This window comes from Mesocricetus auratus, unplaced genomic scaffold, assembly GCF_017639785.1.
Source record: "Mesocricetus auratus isolate SY011 unplaced genomic scaffold, BCM_Maur_2.0 Super-Scaffold_100013, whole genome shotgun sequence".
In the NCBI taxonomy this organism is placed as follows: Eukaryota; Metazoa; Chordata; class Mammalia; order Rodentia; family Cricetidae; genus Mesocricetus; species Mesocricetus auratus.
In genome coordinates, this window is record NW_024429196.1 from 17,931,564 (window position 1) to 17,950,825 (window position 19,262).

Below are 19,262 nucleotides of genomic sequence, written 5' to 3' on the forward strand. Positions count from 1 at the left end.
GAATTGTTGTAATTTAGCTGTTTCTCATTTAGTAATTAAAGTTGGCATCCTTTGAGATGCTATTTAAAGACAGAATATAGACTTCCTAATGCTATTTAAGAGATAGGGTTGAATGAACTGTCACATTTCCAATCCTTCCCATGTTATATGAAAAAAGGATTCCTGCACTGACTGTGACACTCAATTTAGACATTGTTTAATCTAATAGTTGCCACACATTTTATCATCAGAATTACCAAGGTCTTTTATTTTTAATCAAGTTTTAAGGCACTACCTTAGACTTCCAAATATGGAATGCATAGATATTGAGGCTGTATAGTTTTTAAGACTCTGAGCAGTGTATTAGTCAGGAAAACCTCTGATCTGTGAATTAAATGTAGATCCTTTGACTGAAAGGACAATGAAGGTAAGGAGGTACAGGGCCCACTGCCTGGAAGCTAAGACAGCTGTGTATACATTTGTGTTTGTTCTCCCAGAAGCTCTGACACGTAGATTAGCTGACATAAGAAAGGAGGCAAATGCCTCTTAAACCGCTTTTGCAACCACTCAACCCTGCTGTATGGAAAAAACATATCATGCACTGATTTGTTATTAATTTCATTCCTCCAAAGAAAACTTTGCTTGCCATTCTTCTAAACTCTCATAGTGACGTGTAACACCTGATGTAATTGCCAGAAGCTGTGACAGAAAGTGATTTTTAATTTGGTGAGTTCCCATCAGTTTCTACTCCCCTAAGGCTCTAACCTGTTTCTTCTAGATCCCATACACCCATGTGACAGGTGGATACAATGCTTCATCTCACTCTGAAATCTCAATGCTTAAGAAACCTAAGACTCCAGTATTCCATTTCATGTTGAAACAAATTTAGAACCACCTGGAAAGTTGAATACAAAATGCATTGAAATTTGCTTCTCACGCCTAAAATCTCAAAGGAACTCCAGTTCGATATGTAGGTTCGTTGACAGAAATCATGAGTTAGCGTAAGTCAACCCAGGTGCCCTTCTTCCCTGACGCTCCCAGATAACTGCCATTCTGGAGGAGGTACAGAGAGACACAGCACACTCAGCTGTCAGTAACAGCTGCTCAGATGTCTGTAGGGCTTTTGCTTCCTCTCACTGGAGGCTCAGTGGAGGAGAGGGAGGGGGACGGAGACATAGTCACAAGTATTTTTCCAGGAAGCAAACTCCAGATACTATGGCAGGGGGGAGGGAGCATGTGTATAGATCTGATTTGATGTGTATGTTCACTGGCATATATGCATACAATACCTAATCAGCTAAAGTTATGACTTTAACTGTCCAATGAGTCCAAGTGACAGGAAACCCATGATATGTGCATTATCTGAGGATGTAGGGAGCGGGGTAGTATGTCTAGGCAGTGTGTCTGCAGACTAAAGACAAAGGGCAGGAAGCAGGCAACACCCTGAGCTTTGGCACGAAATCGGAGGGCCTCCAGTTAGCTGGGACTCCATTATGAGTCTAGTGTTCCAGAGACTCAGGCAGGTCTGCTCAAACACTCGCAGTGCGTGTTGGTGATTCTTGCATTCCATGTCTTTTAGTGACTCCATCTGAACAGAGATTTATTCCTCAAATGAACTTTGGCACACATTGTACATTGGTTTCAAATCTCTCCCTTCCCTTAAGATACCAAAACTCTTCAGATGTCCAAGGCTCTGGTACAAAGTGGCATAGTCTGACGTGCATATATTCTCCTACATATTTTAAACCATCTCTAGAATAGTTTTAATCTTATATACAATGTTAATGTGCATAGCTTTTATATGGTATTGTTTTCACAATAATAAAGAGAAGCCATTCTTTGTCTGTTCAATAAGGATAATTTCCCACAATATTTTCTATGACTATTTGGTTTAATGTATAGGCTCATAATGTGCTGTAATTACTTTTATCTGAAACACAAAACTGAGATGTGTTAAAGAAATTAAACATGAAAATATTAGTCTAAATTTCATTTAGCAGAAAATCTCAGTAACAACTAAATTTCAAAGCAACCCCAATACCTAAGAATACAACCAAGTACACAAGTATGGCTTGGTTTGGAGGAACATGTAAACATGTCTACTTCCTCTCTAGAAAATGCAAGCAACAATAACTATTTCCTTTTAAGTGCTTAGAGCTCCACTGTTGGTGAACTACAATAAACCACAGCTTACTTTCCACTAAATCCTTAAAATAAATTTTACATAAAAATTTATAAGCATGAAAGAAAACAAAGAATTTGAGGAGGGAGCCAATAGAAGGGGAAATGTAGCAATGCATGTATGTCAACAGCACGGTGCAATGAGCTGACACCAACACAACCTTACTGTTCTTAAAGGACAGAATGAGGCCATTCTTGTCGTAGTTCACCACACAGTTTTACATAAGAGAAGGAAAGGTTATACTACTTATTGATTTTTTTCCAATTAATTTAAAAGGTAAAACACTTATGCGTATTATTTCACAAGAAACTAGAGGTAAGCCGGGCGTTGGTGGCACACGCCTTTAATCCCAGCACTCGGGAGGCAGAGGCAGGCGGATCTTTGTAAGTTTGAGACCAGCCTGGACTACCAAGCGAGTTCCAGGACAGCCTCCAAAGCCACAGAGAAACCCTGTCTCGAAAAACCAAAAAAAAAAAAAAAAAAAAAAGAAACTAGAGGTAAAATTGGGCTTTAACTCTTAGACCCTCACATTCATATTCTTCTGTTTCTGTGTTATCCTTGTATTATGTCTGTTTCACAATATATTCTACTGAGTCATTTAAAAACAACTGGCTTCAACCTTACCAGAGAACTACCCCCATCTTCGAGATTTCTGTGTCAGTTGACAAAAAGTATGTTTGTACCCAATAATTCTAAGACTAGATGGTTAGGAATAATTTACCTGATTTCCAGTATACCTTTATTTAATAATCAGCATGCTCTGACATCAAATAAAGAGGGAAAAGATTGGAGAGCATCCACTGTCCTTGTATACAGCATTTAAACAAACTTGGGAAAATCTTAGTGCTTAGAATTGTTTAAAAGCTGGAAAAATGGCTCAGGGGTTAAGAGCACTGAGTTCAATTCCTAGAAACCACATGGTAGCTCACAACCATCTATAGTGGGATCTGATGCCTTCTTCTGGCATAAAGTTGTACATGCAGACAGAGCACTCATGCATAAAAAAAAAAGGTGGGCTCTGTGCCTTGTTTGGGCAGCACAGAGGAGCTGACCTTGTTGACCAGGACACAGGTAAGCTGGCCCAGGAATATAAGCATGGGAGATATGGTCCTACCCCTCATCTTCCATATGGCAGCATGAGCATAGGAGAGATAACCCCCACACACCCTTCAACACCTGAGGCAGATAGGATAGCTTGTCCTGTAGTCATAAGGCCAGGGAATGTGCCCATCCCCCACTGGCTGCAACACTTGCCAGAACAGGCCCTGCACTTTGCCTGAACAGCACAAGAGAGCCAATCCTGTTGGGGGAGGTGCAGGTGAGTCAGCCCCAAAGTTATGAGTGTGGTAGAGCTGTCCCCATTACGCCTCTGTCAGGTGGTTGCACGGGTGGAAGAGAGATGCCCTCCTCCACCCATCAATGCCTAAAGCCGGTGGGAGAGCTAACCCTGAGGTGATAATTGTCTGAGAGCTGTCCCTGTCCCCAACCAGCTGCAACACTTAGACAAGTAAGCCCTGCACCTTGCCCGAGCAGCACTACCTCCTGTTGGTGGAGGTGTGGGCGACCTAGCCATGATGCTGTGAGCATGGGAGGGTTGTTCCCCACTACTCAACTGCCATGTGGTGGCATGAGTGGAGGAGAGATGTCCCCCCAGCCAATCAATGCTTGAGGCAGGTGGAGGAACTACCCTTGAGGCCATAAGAGAGGAAGAGCTGGCCCTGCCCATCGTCAGCTGCACAACTCAAGAGAGTGGCCGCTGTGCAATGCCTAGGCAACAGAGTAGAGCAGGCCCTGAAGGTGAAGGTGTAGGGGAACCAACCCTGAGGGCATAAAAGCAAGAGAGCTGGCCCAGCCCCTTGCTCATCACTGCAAGGGGTGAACTTGCCAGGGCAATGATGAAGATCAAACCCTGGTGGTGATGACAAGGAAGAGATGACAGGTTGACAAACCCTGTAACTACCCAGGCCCCAAATCAAGGTTATGTGTAGGCCCAACCCAACATCCACCCCATCTGTGATCTGCTGGAGCATATGAAGGGGCTGGTCCTGCAGACCCAAAGCTGTAGGATCTCCACAACACAGGGCAACGGCAGGATAACCAAGAGGACTTTATTATTTATGATAATAAAATACATCTGAAACATACCTCATAACAGTTATATATAAATAATTTAAAAGAAATCTCATAAAGAAAATTCCCACCATCATCCAAAGGAGCAAAACTGAAAATAGAAATTATATGTAAATGAGAAGAAACAGAAATGGGTTCATCATTATTTAATGTTTCAAACTGAAGAAAACTGACTTCAGAATTCTTCTTATTCTCATGACCATAATAACTACATTATGCTATCCTTCATACTGAATATAGAATGAAAGTTTCATTTTAACAGCCTGGAAGTACAATGAGTTACTATACTGGAAACAGGTAGAAAGAATATTTGCTTCCTACTAATTCCTACTTTCTATGTTTTCTAAATCATCTAATATTTAATAAGATATTTTAAATATTACTAACTTTAAAATTAAAAAATGATTCCCCTTAATATGTAGAATTGGGATCTATAGGGAAAAAAATCTTATGGACATAAAAAATGGCAACATGTTCAAGATAAGATGTTATTAGCTAAAAGTTTTAGGAGGGCACAAATTGACAGGGGAAAGCACTTTTTCTATTTTTGGAAATTGTAATATGGAAGGAAAATAGGAGGTCCACATCATGGATCTGGGCAGTGTAACTGTACTATCACTGAAATTTATCTGTGTGCTGACTTACAGGCTTTTGATTCTACCTGGTAAATCAAAAGTTAATGAAATCACTCCATATTTCTTAAGCAGTCATAATCAATCTGCTAACATTAGACTGCTATGCTAGGTAAATCACTTGCATGTATAACAACATTTGAACTAACTGTTGTCTGAAGAGGCTATTTTACCATGAATAAAAAGACACATGCATGTTACTTTGCTGTAGTTTGTGATAAACAGACTTTTGTTTGTAAGGCAACTTTGGTTAGTAATTAAGAATTCAAACAAGAGTTGTGGGGAAAATTCTCAATGGCCATGTTTTATTACTCATTGATGGAGCATTTTTATTTTGACCTTTCATTGGAAGGCAGTTGTAAAAATAGTGCTCAGTGTTGCCTACATTCCTCTCACTACTTCCCACAGTGTTAATATTTTGCATAATAATTCTCACTTCTTCCATGAGGGAGTAGAATCTGCCTCTCATAGGTATGGAGAATTTATGGAAAGACGATACCAGTATACAGCATTTGACATGTAAGAAATACTAAGTGAGATTTTTCTATTCATATCTACACAAGCAAACTATGGCAGAAAAAAAGTTCAAAGGAAAAACACTTGCTGCCCTAATATGAGGACATGAGTTTGGATATTCAACACTCACATAGTGCTGGTCAGACAAGGTATCCTTCCTGCCAGCACTTGAGAAGCAGAAATGAGGATTCATCAGAGAAAGCTAGCAAGTTAAGACAATCCTAATTGCCAAATTCTATATTCAAGTAGGAAACGGTGTCAATGTATACAATAAAGAATAATAAACGAAAATATCTGACATTCACCTCTGTCTTCAACACATGTGCACACATGTGCACAGATGTGAATATGCATACACAATGTACACGCAGTTAAACATTTGCTGTGAAAACAGGAGAACCAAAAGACATGTCAAAAACTAAACATAGAAATAAACACCTAGGGACACAAACAATGGAATCTAAAATGAAATGCAGAACTGGAGAGTTGAGCTCAAAATGATGTGTTTAGTCCCAACTCTTGGATGGCCCTTCAAAGTTGCCCTAAAGTGAAGAAAAATTCCCCAATTTTATACCCTGCATTCTTCAGCTAAAATTTCCTAAATGGATACCCTAAGCTTGAGCAGTTATCAACAGGTAAGGATCTTTTTAGATGGAATAAGGACATATCCTGAGTGAGGTAACCCAGTCTCAAAAAGACAAACATGGTATGTACTCACTCACTCATATATAGATTTTAGACATGGATCAGGATAGTGCCAGTCTGCACTTAAACTGATAGAGAGTCTGGGAAACAGGAAAGAACCTAAAAGATATGCATAGTACCCAAGAGAAGGGGAATGAGGCAAGATCCTCTGAACAGATGGGGAACACGGCGAGGGGTGGGGAGGAGTGGGAGCTGGGAAGAAGAGAGGCGGAGAAGAGGAAGAGAGAGTAGGTCTTGGGGGAACAGGAAGGTTGAGTAGGGGGGATAGAATAGGGGGAAGAGGGAGTCATAGGTTAGAAGACAGATCAGGCACCATTGTGACCTCTAGTGATCTAAACGGATGACACCAATTGGCAAGCTAAGCAATAGTGGAGAGACCACCTCGAATTCCCATTCCTGATAATGAACTTGATGTCCGGGAGCCTTCATCCAGTGACCAATAGAAGCAGAGGCAAACACCCACAGTTAAGCACTGAACTGAACTCGAGGAACTCAGTGACAGAGAGAGAGAGAGGAGCGATGAGCAAATTGGCAAAGAATGGGCTGGCAAAACCAGCAGAGACAGCTGATCTGAACAGGGGAGAGCTCTTGCACCCCAGACTGACAGCGGGGAGGCCAGCATGGGACTGATCCAGACCCCCGAATGTGAGTGTCAGTGAGATGGGGCCCTGAGCAGTGGATCAGTGTTTATCCCTGATATACAAACAGACATCGTGTGCCCATAGCACAAAGAGGGATACTCTCTCAGCCTGGACTCTTAGGGGAGTGCCTGGACCCTACCCCGAGTGAAATGACAGACTCTACATATCCCCTATGTAGAAGGAATTGGCAATAGGGTGAGAGGCTGGGGGGGGATGGGGGTGCGGGAGGAGAGGAGGGAGAGGGAACTGGGATTGACATGTAAAACAAGCTATTTAAAAATAAAATAAAAAATTTTTAAAAGGGACATATCATAAAACCATCAGTAACAGACATGAAGGGCAGATAGGTGATAAAACTTACAAGTGACCACAAGGAAACACATCTTACTGTTTGACTAGATTTTTCTCTCATATGCAAACCATAAGATGGCGGTGACAGCCAATGAGAAAGACTAAAGGCTCATATGGGAGAGAGTTACTGAATCAGAGAATGAATTTATAAGCATCATTTACAGATAAATTTAGAGACACACTAAAACTGTGGATAAGGCCATTTTTCAAGGAGAGATCATCCTTGATATTGTTAGTACCAGGTAGTCAAGGTTTACTTTAGACACAGACATTCTGTAGAAGGTATTAGAATAATTATCTCCTGTAATTTTCCCATATTGTGTGTGTGAAGGAGTATTTTACTAAAATCTTTATTAAAATACATTTTAATTGAAATAGAATTACATTTTACCCTCTCCTATTACTCCCTCCAACCCCACTCAGCTACCTCCCTTGAAAGGCTCCCATGAACTTTCACTTTCCCTTAGTAGCCTCTGTGTGACTATTAATGGACACACACAAACACACACAGACACACACACACACACACACACACACACCCTGCTGAGTTGCTGTATTTGTTGTTTGTAAATATAGTTTCAGAGTGGCACTGGACAACTAAAAAGAGGTTCATTCCCAAATGTGACAAATTCCCCTTTTCCCCAAAGTCAGTATTTGCCTGTAGTTCTTCTCAACTAACAAAGTTTGTAGTAAAAACCAAATCACAAATCAGACACTAAGAAATAAGAATGCGTTCTGTCCCTGCTCTACAGTGAACTGGTATGTTCCATAAACAGTTCTGGAAGGAGGCCGGCCTCAGAGTGTAAATTGGTATAGATTGCTGTGCTTTGACAGATAGCAACACAATCACTTCTGCTGAATGAGAAAAAGTCTGAAGGCACAAATCAAGATAAAGCAACCATCTGACAAAGAATTTCAAAAGAGCCCCAGACCCTCTCCTCAGTGAGCACTACATGACACATCGATTTCCATTGAAGATAAAAGCCAGATTCATGTGTCACTGGGATCAGCAAGAGGATTTGGTTCAATGTGTTATAATTCTCTAAAAATGCAGAGGAAAGACAAACCTGACATATTTCATGTGATGAAAACAATGTGGCTCTGTAGAGACAAAACATTCAGGACATATTTCATCCCATTATGCATAGAGATTGAGCAATACATCAGAGAGGAGCTGCCATTTTGGATGTGTGTGGAGAAAGTGTGTTGGTCTAATTAGGATTATTTGTATCAGATACGGGATGGTGTGTAGAATTTTCAATGAGATAACCCGTTCATGATGTTTGACACACCTTTCCACCTCTACACAATATGTTTAAACAGTCCTTGTAAAGTAGAGGTGAGTGGAGCAGGTCTGGCAGATGCACCATGTGTATACAAGTCTCCAAAGGGCAACTAAATCCCACAGAAGAGATTTCAACACAACTGTCTGCCAGCTCTGCAGCCTCGGCCTGACAGAATCTGCCAAATCATATAGGACCACGACAGATACAAGAGGCATCATGCACCTTGTTCTCCTAAATCTAGTAAGAGATGGGGCATAGGGATTTGGCAAAATTCCTCGGTAGAAAGGACTGAAATGCTGGTATATGTAAAAGAAGAAAGGGGAAGGAGAATAGGAAGAAAGGAAGGAGGAAGGGAGGGAGAGGTGGATGTGTAAACAAAGGAAGGGAGGGGAGGGAAAAGGGAAATGAAGATAGCTTCAAATTCAAAATAATCCATAAATTGACAAGATCTAAAAAACATAATAAAATTAGCACATTCGTGTTCAAGCTTAGTATCTGTCTTATAGGGATTTTGGGTGGAGGGTTTTGTCAATTAGTTGGCAAATTATCAAAGAATCATTCCTGATACCTGCAGTCTTGCTCTCCTCTCTGTCTCATATATAAACATTTGGGTACTTTGGGTATATATTAATTTCAGAATTTCCTGCATATCTCCAGTGAAAATAACTCTTAGCAATATCCTACTATAATTACAGAAGGTTTAATAAATAGGTTGTGCTTAATGTTACAGAAGTCGTAATAAGTTCAGGAGGATTAAAAGAATAGATGTAAGATATTGGACCTGTTTTCTGAAGCATTACTAGCCATTTTTACCTTTGTTTTTGCAGTACTGATTGTTTTTTTTTTTGTATTTTCTGTTTTTTGAGACAGTATCTCACCAGTTAGGCCACAATGGCCTCAAACTCATCATTTCCTGCCACTGACTCCTATGGCATGGTGTGTTGTCACCATGTCCTTCCCTCCTTACTGCTCTTTGTAAACTTGTCACTTTGCTTCCGTTTTTTATAGATATGATACAAAAGATTGTGATAACATTTTGAAGCAGGACAACCTCTGAGAAATTGAAGGTGGTAATCCAGGGTTGAGGGAGCAGTGCGCAGCAACACACACATCTTTGAGTGCTGTTAACACAGAGCACATGAAAGAAAATTCCATCTAAAACCTTTCCATGTAAATTCTGTCACACTACCCATACTTGGAAGAAAAATGTTATGTAAAGTGACATAAATTTTGTGCAGTCAGAACTTCAGTATATAATTTTAGGGAAAGTGAGATGAAACTAACATTTGTTAAATATGGCCCTGCTTTATTTACAACATAACTTAAGCATTATTTTACCTAGCAGTATTAAAAATGATGCACCATTGGTTTTTATAGGCATAGCCCACACATGAAATATAAAATGTAATAAATTAACTGAAGTATTATTCCAGCTTTCACTGTAAAATTTACCTGAAAACATTCCTTTGTTATCACTACTGAAGCAGGTTTCTAGAATGCAGCAAGAGACTTGCTTTTTTTTTTCAAAGGAAAAATGCTGTTTTTATTTGTAAATACTGTTTCTGAACATGTATCTCGAGGAAATGATTGGAAGAAAAGGGAGAATTTTTTGTTTGTTTGTTTTTTGTAATGTTTTGATTTAAATTAGAAACATTAATGCTTTACATGTTAATCCCAGCTCCCTCTCTCACCCCTCCTCCCTTGTGCCTCCACCAGCCCCCGAGTCCCCCACCTAATCCCCACATCATTCCCCAGGGAAGGTGAGGCCCTCCTTGGGGGATCTCTAAAGTCTGTCATTTCATCCAGGGCAGAACCTAGGCCCTTCCGCATGTGTCCAGGCTGAGAGAGCATCCCTCTATTTGAAATGGGCTCCCAAAGATCATTCATAAACCACGGTAAACACTGATCTACTACCCAAGGCCCCTTCTCTGTAGCTGTGGTTCTCCAGTGTGAACTTCATAGATAACAATGTCACATTACAATGCCAAAAGTTGGGGCACATTTTCTTTGAAAGCCCCTGACCCTGTCCTAGGTCTACATTCTACATAATTGCATTCTTCAGGGGAAACAAAGAGAAGTTGGTGATAAAATGAGCGGGCAGTAAAGACCAGTGGATTCTGTATTGTCAAACAACAGCCAATAAATTGGAATAAATTGGGCTATATAACACTTCTCACTGAATGCCATGAACAAAGACTCCATACCAAGAATTCATTCTTACAGGAGAAAAGCAAAGGGAAGAGAGGTCCCAGTTCAATATAAGAAGGCATGTTCTTTCTACAGTCAGGATGGAAAACTGCACAAAGCAAAGATTCCCAAGCCTAGCGGTACTAGAGCACACCTGGGTAAAATCCCTGGTGAGAAGGAGTTTTATTAGAAAATATTCTCTCTCTCTCCCTCTCTCTCTCCCTCCCTTTCTCCCTGCATCCCTTCCTCCCTGCCTTCTTTGCTCCTTCTTTTCTATCTATGGGCTATGGGTTATGGACTATGGACTATGGGGATTCTTTAGAAACCAGAAAAGGGCATTGTATCCCCCTAGAAATGCAATTACAGGTCATTGTGAGACACCTGATATAGATATTGGAATTCAAAATACGATTAAATTTTTTTAAAGTTTTGAACCATAACTCCATCCCTCAGATTAATTTTAAAGTTAAATAAATTAAACTATCATGTTCTATTATTTTTATGTAACATTTTTGGTGAGTCAATCACAAAAGTAGCTGAAAATAAAATATAGTAAATACATGAGAAACTTACTTTTCATTATATACCTATACTATCAATGTGAGTAACATCATAGCATGTAAGTGATAAAGATTTCGTGGCTAGAAAATTCCCTTTCATGATGTCAGAAGTATGATGAATGTATGAGTTAAAACATTTTTAGAAGTTAAATTTTGGGATATTTTTCAAAATCACTGTGATAAAGTTTCCTTTGTCTCTCATTTAATTCAACAACCTCTGCAACTGAATCTGTCTCAAATGCCTTTTCTTTTTGATATGTGAATCCCCCAGGCCCTTCCCATGAGATGTAATTTTACTGAATTGATTTTTCATGGAAATATGCTGATGGTTCAATACCAGGAGAAAGTGAGATGTCTCATCCAAAAAGCATTATGGAATCTATCGAGTTCTGAGAAATATTGAACAATTTTGGCTTAATGCAACAAACCATATTGAACACATTAGTTACCAAGAACTTAGAGTAGTAAGAATTACCTGAAGGAAAACAACAAATCATGTTCAAGTTGACTTTTAAGTCTGTCAAATAAGCCTCATCAAGGAGAGTATTTAGTTGTCAATTTCTAGGGTCACAGGTTATTGTTAGTTTGGTGACAATGTTCTACAATAAGTAAGCAAAACACATGTCAACATTAACATAAATAATAACACATTTGTAAGCACCACTTCATGCCTACAGACATTTCTAAGTCTCTATCACTTAAAAGAGAAAATAACTCCTAGGAATGACATTTGTCATAACCTGTAGTGTCTATTCCTTTTAGAGTACTATATAGGATTTAATAACTAGTATAGTAAGAATATTAATATAGCATATTGTTATAATATTGAATATCAAGTACTGCAAAATTTAGACACATTCCAAAATGTACTGGGATGTTTCAGAAGTTACAATGTATACATATCAGTGCTCTTGGGTTTTTAGATCACAAATTATTGTGCCTCAGAAAATCTGAGAATACTCTGCAAAGGATATGGCAAGGAAAATACATAAGGATTTTCACTTCATTCATTTTTAAAGTTAGACTTTTGGGATGAATGAGTCATTTTCAATGGCTCATGAATAAATGTAGCTTTTTCAGACAATCAGGATAGTGACTGGATCAGACAAAGTAACTAGTTTTCTCCACTAATTAGTAGAATTATTGTTTGAGTTGCTTTATATTAGATAAAGACATCAAATTGTTCAATGTATAGCTCTTTAGTGTTTTGTTTTTCATATATAATATGTAATTTTTAAAATCATATGGGTAATAAGGACAAAATAGACCACAATGCCAAGATCATCGAGAAGAAATCCAGACGATCTAAAACTTAGCCTTTCTTCCTCAATGTCCATAAGATTTTAGAGACAATAACTTCATTTCCTTCAGTACACTGAGGGAGTGGGGCCGAATAGCACCTTACTGTTTATTAATATTCTAATTCTGTGACGGATTCCATTGAGAAACAAAGTCCATTTCCTGTACAGATTGATGACAGCTGAAGTCTTGTGCAATTAGCCACATGAATATTTTTCTATTTTTCTTTTATTGAAAACAAAATTTTCCTATAACATATTCTGATTATAGTTTCCTTTTGCCCAGGGAAATGATCCTCTGGTATCATTCCCACCTCTCCCTCCCATCTGAATCTACCCATTTCTGTCTCTTCTTAGAAAGCATATATGTTTCTAATGAATACTAAAGAGATATAAAAAAATAAAAACAATGGACAGAACTAACAGGAGAAAAAAATCCAAAGAAATATTAATGCCGGCTACTCTGAGGGATCAAGGATGCTTGCCACAGAGGCATTTTGAAATTATTTCAGAATGAAATGAGTCATTGTTTATATAAATACACATATATATCTGCTCAGATACTGCATTCACCAAGTTAATGCATACTATGTGCTTTATCCAAATGAATTATTTATACATGCTGATCCATAAAAAATCTTAAAATAATTATATCAAATGAAATAGGCGGTAAAGATTTCATGTACTCTGATTCCCTTTATATAAGAATTTGAGATTCTCAGAAAGCAGTTGTTGGTTGTTAGATGCTAAGAAAGGTATGAAAGATATTTCATAGGTATGGGTAGGAGGCAATATATGTTCATTATCTTGATTGTTTTGTTGACTGAAGTGCCCAATATATATGGTCACTTATGTGTCAATAATAAAATTCGGTTGGAAATTTCAATAAATTATCTGTAATGATTTGTAGAGCCTTTACATAGTCACACTGCATATGGCATGCCTGTTTAATCCAACTGACACAAACAGGAACCCCTATATCTACAATCCAATACTATCCTATTCATTTCAGTTTCAGTGAGTGATCCAGAAATGTCTGCAAAATTTTCTTTTCATCAAATACTTCATGAGAACCTGGTATCTGCTGGGAGTCAAGTTAGGTAATTTCCCTTATGATATTACAGTTAATGAAAACATTGATTCTTCCACTGTTCCTCAGAATAGAAACTAGGACCAGCCACTACCCAATGAAGAAAAATACCTTCTTGATTAAATTGAACTTCACTTGAGCTACTTGACCTATTAATACAAGATACAAAATATACTTTTATTATTTCTTGACTGTATTTCATTAAAAATAAAAATCTAAAGGAACTTTTCACTTGGAAGTTCTTTTATTAGATGATGAGATGGTTGAGTTCAAGAAGTATTTTTTCTATGTGAGCTGCAGTGTTCAATTCCCAGCTTTTACATTTGGGTTCAAAGTGAAGGGTGCTTCAGTAAGTCCCAGATGTGGCTGCCTATGAAGTTGCTTTCTCAGGGAAACCAGTTACTGAGTAACCTTCACAAGAAGAGCTAATGCCTTGAATAAGAGTTTGGTTTAAATTACAAATGACCTAGCTAGACATTAAGATTTATTTAGTAGCGATGACTGCATTGTTCCACGCCTTTGTGGTAGAGTGTAAAGATATCACCCTATCCATGGAAGATGAGATCTCACACCTTCAATTTATGTGTCTCTGGACAAATTACCAATCGCCACATGCTCTTTACCAACTGAGTCACAGTCAATGTGCAGTTGTGATTGTTAACTGCTCTGGAGCTATGTTTGTGTCTATGAAATAGTTAATACAATCTAGGCATTTAGATATAGATAATGCTTCCAATGTTGGTAGCAGAAAGAGATTTAGCACATGAAAAAATAAACACAGAACTTTGAGTCATGGATAGATATGGAGTCTCTTACAGTATGGATCTCTTCGACAAGCAGGAGTAAGAACAAATACGAAAGCCCCTGTATGTTACAGGCTTCATTAAGTACTGGTAAGAGGAGGAATGGCAACCACTCGGCCATTTACCAGCCCTGTCTGGTCAAGTCCCGTGTCTGCTACTTACAATCTTTTAACCACTGGAAAATGATGACTTCTCAGACATGTTCTCCCTTATATCTATAGAACTTCTAAAAGTGGGAAGCAACAGAGACTGATTTAACTTCAGGGAATTGATGAGAAAAACAAACATAAAATACAACATACGAAAGCTGGGCATTGGTGGCACACGCCTTTAATCCCAGCAGAGGCAGGCAGATCACTGTGAGTTCGAGGCCAGCCTGGTCTACAGAGTAACTACCAGGACAGCTTCTGAAACAATTCATTGAAACCCTGTCTCAAAAAACAAACAAACAAAAAACAAAGTCTTCTACAAATTTTCAAAAAGCTACTTTGGCTTTTAGAAGACATGCCAAACTTAGAATTAAAAAACAATTCCAAGTATAAGGTAATGTGGAATCAAACTTGACTTCTTCCTGAGAGATGGCATGGGTCATTTAATGCAGTGTGCACTCTTTCCAATACAGTTTCACACTACACTACAGTTCTGTAGGCTCCTTCATGCTGATTTCCACAATGACTAGATGAAATGACTTTTTAACCCAGCAGTGTATATAAAAATTCCCTTTGCACATCCTCACATTTGCTATTTGGTTTATTTATGGCTATTCCATCCCAGATATACCACTCCTGAACCAAGAGGTCACAGAAAACAAATGAACATCACCAGGACTGGTAACCAAAGGACTCTAAGTCAACATATCTACCATAAAAGTACCTGCATATCCATATTTACAATTAATTCACTGTAGCCAAGTAATGTAATCAATTTAGATGTCAGTTAATTAGATAAAGGAACAAAACCATGACATATACATAATGCAGATCTTTTCATTCATAAAAAGAATAAATTGTGTCATTCATAGGAAAGCTGAGGCAGCTAGAGAAATTACATAAATGAAATAAGTCAGACTGAAAAAGTCAAGTATTGCATGCTTTCTCACATTTGTGGATTCCAGAATATACATAGATGACAAAACAAATATGAGGAGGAGAAATGACAGGTTACAAAGAGTGAATATGGTTAAAGTATATGACATCCTTAAAATAAGCTGTCTTTATGAAACCCAGAACTGTGTGCAATGTATGAACTCCAATAAAAAATAAACACAAGTGAGAGTATAAAGAATGTACTTTGCCTGGATTTCAGCTTCTCACCTACAAAAAGTTAAAATGTCAAATGATATATCCAAAAGCATATATTTATGAGTTTGCAGTCTGCAGAACTCACAGATTATGCCAAGCTCTTCTTTCTTTTGATGTTTTAATTTCAGTGAACAAGCACTTAATATTGGAGGGACCTGCAGCTGTTTCCAGTGTCAAGCACTCAACTGAGGAGACGTTAAACATACATTATTGAGGTAGTCATGGAGCAAAGCAACTCAAAGAGCCTTGGCGTACCCTCCGGTAAATGATGAATGTGTTTCAAAGTATCTTTGATCCAATTTCACCAGCTTTTAATTCAAGAATACAGTGATATTTCACATTGCTTAGGCAGCAGGAAACATTTCAAATATATATTATGAAACCCATTATCCTACCTGAAAGGGCTGCCTGCTTGAAATGGGAAGGTGTTTCCTTATCCATCTGTCGCCTTGATTCCCAAATATCTGCCACAGCAGCTGTCCCTTGGAATTGCTCCAGATTCTCTGGTAGACAGCCAGCTGATAAATATGCTTTCCAAACATGTGGTAGTATAGGCGGAAGGTGCAGCTACTTGCTTCAGTGGCGTTGAGGATCGGGCTGAGTAAAATAGCTTTGTCTTGAAAAACCTGTGGATCTGATGTTTCTATGTACAGGTAATGTCCTTTGGCTGTGCCCAGGGTATTATCCTTCATCGGGCCCGTGTTCAATGTTGAAGTAGGCCCCTGGTTCCTGGTCCAGTCAAAGTCATCTTCCACACTTTGCTCCCAGTTACAAATTCCATTTTCAAAGTCACACTGTAGTTCAGGTGCTGAAAAGGACATTAAACAATATCAGAGGAGTAGCATCGGGGGTAGGGGTGGGGAGTGAGGAGTGATCAGGAATATACACTGATACTTGGATCACACAAAGGAAAGCTGTAGTAGTTTTTAAATGTGACACAAAACACAGTTATGAAAAGAGTAATTCCTAGACATCAAATAATATTTCATGGAGTGAAGATGAAATATTTAGACCACTATCCTTTAAATATTTTTAATGCTATTAATTTTCATTTCTGGTAATATAACCGTGGGCTTGTGATATTGCTTAGAGGTAAAGCACTGGTCTATCATGCACAAGGACCTACGTTTAGTCCCCAGTACAACTATTACCATATCCTCAGGCAAATGATCATGGCTATTTCATTGAAACACATTTTTGACTAAGTGCATTTCAAACTTAGCCGAATGTGCCAATCAGGAAACATTAAAAGCTTAGAATTCACATATGAACAACTGATTTAATTGACCCAAATAGTTTTAAATTTTTGCCCTGGGATTCTTATATTGCCTTTGATGTGTGCACTTGTGTTTAGTGTATATGTTTGTATGTGTTCATGTTTTGTATGCACACTTGCATCATGAGGGCACATGTGTTTGCATAGAGGCCAGAGACGGATGTTATGTCAGATATCCAACAATTATATTCTATCAACCTCCACCTAATTATTGTGATGTGTGTATGTGTGTGTGTGTGTGTGTGTGTGGTTAATGTTCACATCTGTGCATGAGGGTACTCATTCCTCATGTGTATGTGGAAGCCACAGGAGACCATCAGTGTTTCCCTGTTATTCTTTGCCTTCATCTTTTGACGTGGAGTTTTTCTGGTTGAACATGGAACATGTGGGCTTATTGTTGTAGGCTAGGTTGGCAACCAATAAACCCTAGTGCTTCTCCTGTCTATGGCTCTTTCCATGCTGGGGTTATTAGTATGCAAGGAATCATGCCAGCATTGGGATTGTTATGTAGGTGCTGAGATCCAAGTACCAGTTTTCATGCATGCACAGCAAAGTACTCAAATTTCTGAGATATCTCTTCTGCTCCTTCTGGTACTCACTGATGAGCAATACTGATTGATCAAGGAATTCCATCTGCTCTGCCACCTTAATCTCATTGCTATGGTAACTAATGGTTTGCAATGTAGGTCATGGGATTGGAGCTCAGGTTCACAGGCAAGTACTTTCCCCTCTGAGCCATCAGACCAAATCCTACATCAGGCCTTTTTAATAAGCTCCTTCAGTGATTCTAACAGAGCTGGAAGTTTTTATTCTTTAACAATTCTAAATAAGGATTACCTGAGTATCATGGAAAAGTTGCTTACATCAAAGTGAAATGTCTCAAATAAATTCCAGTTTATCAGAGAAAACCCACATATTTCCAGGTACTCAAGAAAATTCTGATGAGGGTTTCCCCAAATCTCCCTCTAAAAGGGCTCCAAATGTCTCTACACAGCCATGCCCAAATCATAATTCCCCAGTGGCAACAGTACAATTTCTTTCTCTATGTAAAACAACTTGGTACATTCCCATATTCTCATTTAATCTAAACTGTTTTATTTCAGCCCCAACTATAATGTTTTACAGTTCTTCCTCATCCATCTTTCCCCTTATCATATATTATCTTTCCTATTTGTGTTAAATACTCGTGCCTTTGTCCATATCTAATTTTGTCTACTGTTACACTATGTGTGCTACTGACTCTTCACTATGTCTCATCAATGGTATTTTTCTTTTTCCTCTGATATTTTCATTTTATCTTGATTTATTATTTGTATATATTAATTATACAAAATAGTTCATCTCATTATGACATTTTCATACATGTATATAACATATTTTGGTCTTATCTGCTATCTTCTATTACCCTTCCTTGACATCCTGTGGTATTTGAATGGGAATTGCTCCCATAGGCTCATACATTTGAATGTTTGGTTCCTCAGCTGGTGGAGCTGTTTGACAAGAATTAGGAGGTATGGCCTATTGGAAGAAGTGTGACCTGTTGGAGGAAGTATGTCACTAAGGCAGGTTTTGAGGTTTCAAAAAACCCACCCATTCCCTGTTAACTCTTTTGGCTTCCTACTTGTGGATAAAGATGTCAAATCTTATCTACTACTCCAGTGCCATGACTTTCTTCCTGTTCTCCTACCATCATGGTAATAAGTTCTCATGCCCTTGAATATAAATCCTCAGTGAACTCTTTCTCTATAATTTTCCTTGGTGACAGTGTCTTGTCACAGCAATGGAAAAGTAACTAAGGCACAAGTTGATACCTGGAAATAGGCTATTGCTGTGACAGACCGGACCACGCTGGTGTTTGGACGTATGTGGAAGATTTGGGGGCTTTGGACTAGGAAAATGGTTAAAAACTGTAAGAATAGATTAATGGGCCATCCTAGGAAGAGCTTCATAAACAATATGGTAACCCAGCTCAAGAGTTTTCATAAGGGAACAATATTAGCAACTGAGCTAGAGATCATTCTTGTCATATTTTGTAAACAATGGGTCTGCTTTTTGCCCTTGTCCTAAGAATCTGCCTGAGGCTAAATTGAAGAATTTGGGACTAATTTTGTTGGCCGAGGTTTCAAGACAGCGTATATTGACTCTGCCCTGTAGTTATTAATAATCATGCTTATGTAAATATATAGTAAAAAGGAGTAAGAAAGGCAAAAAGAAATAGATAATGTACATTTTCAGGAAAAAAAGAGTCCCAGTAAATATAATGTTGGAGCCAAGACTTGTACTGAGAAAGATAATGAATCCAGATATGAAAGGAAATAAAGGGAG

The 19,262-nt window shown here is 38.5% G+C and overlaps 1 protein-coding gene across 1 annotated transcript in view; it reads right to left on the minus strand.

Annotated features, from left to right (window-relative positions):
* Positions 1–19,262, minus strand: part of Malrd1 (MAM and LDL receptor class A domain containing 1) — a 637,041-nt gene that overhangs the window by 436,669 nt on the left and 181,110 nt on the right. The window contains exon 18 of the mRNA XM_040755448.1: positions 16,057–16,469. Coding sequence (XP_040611382.1) covers positions 16,057–16,469 — 413 coding nt within the window. The remainder of the gene's footprint in view (positions 1–16,056; positions 16,470–19,262) is intronic.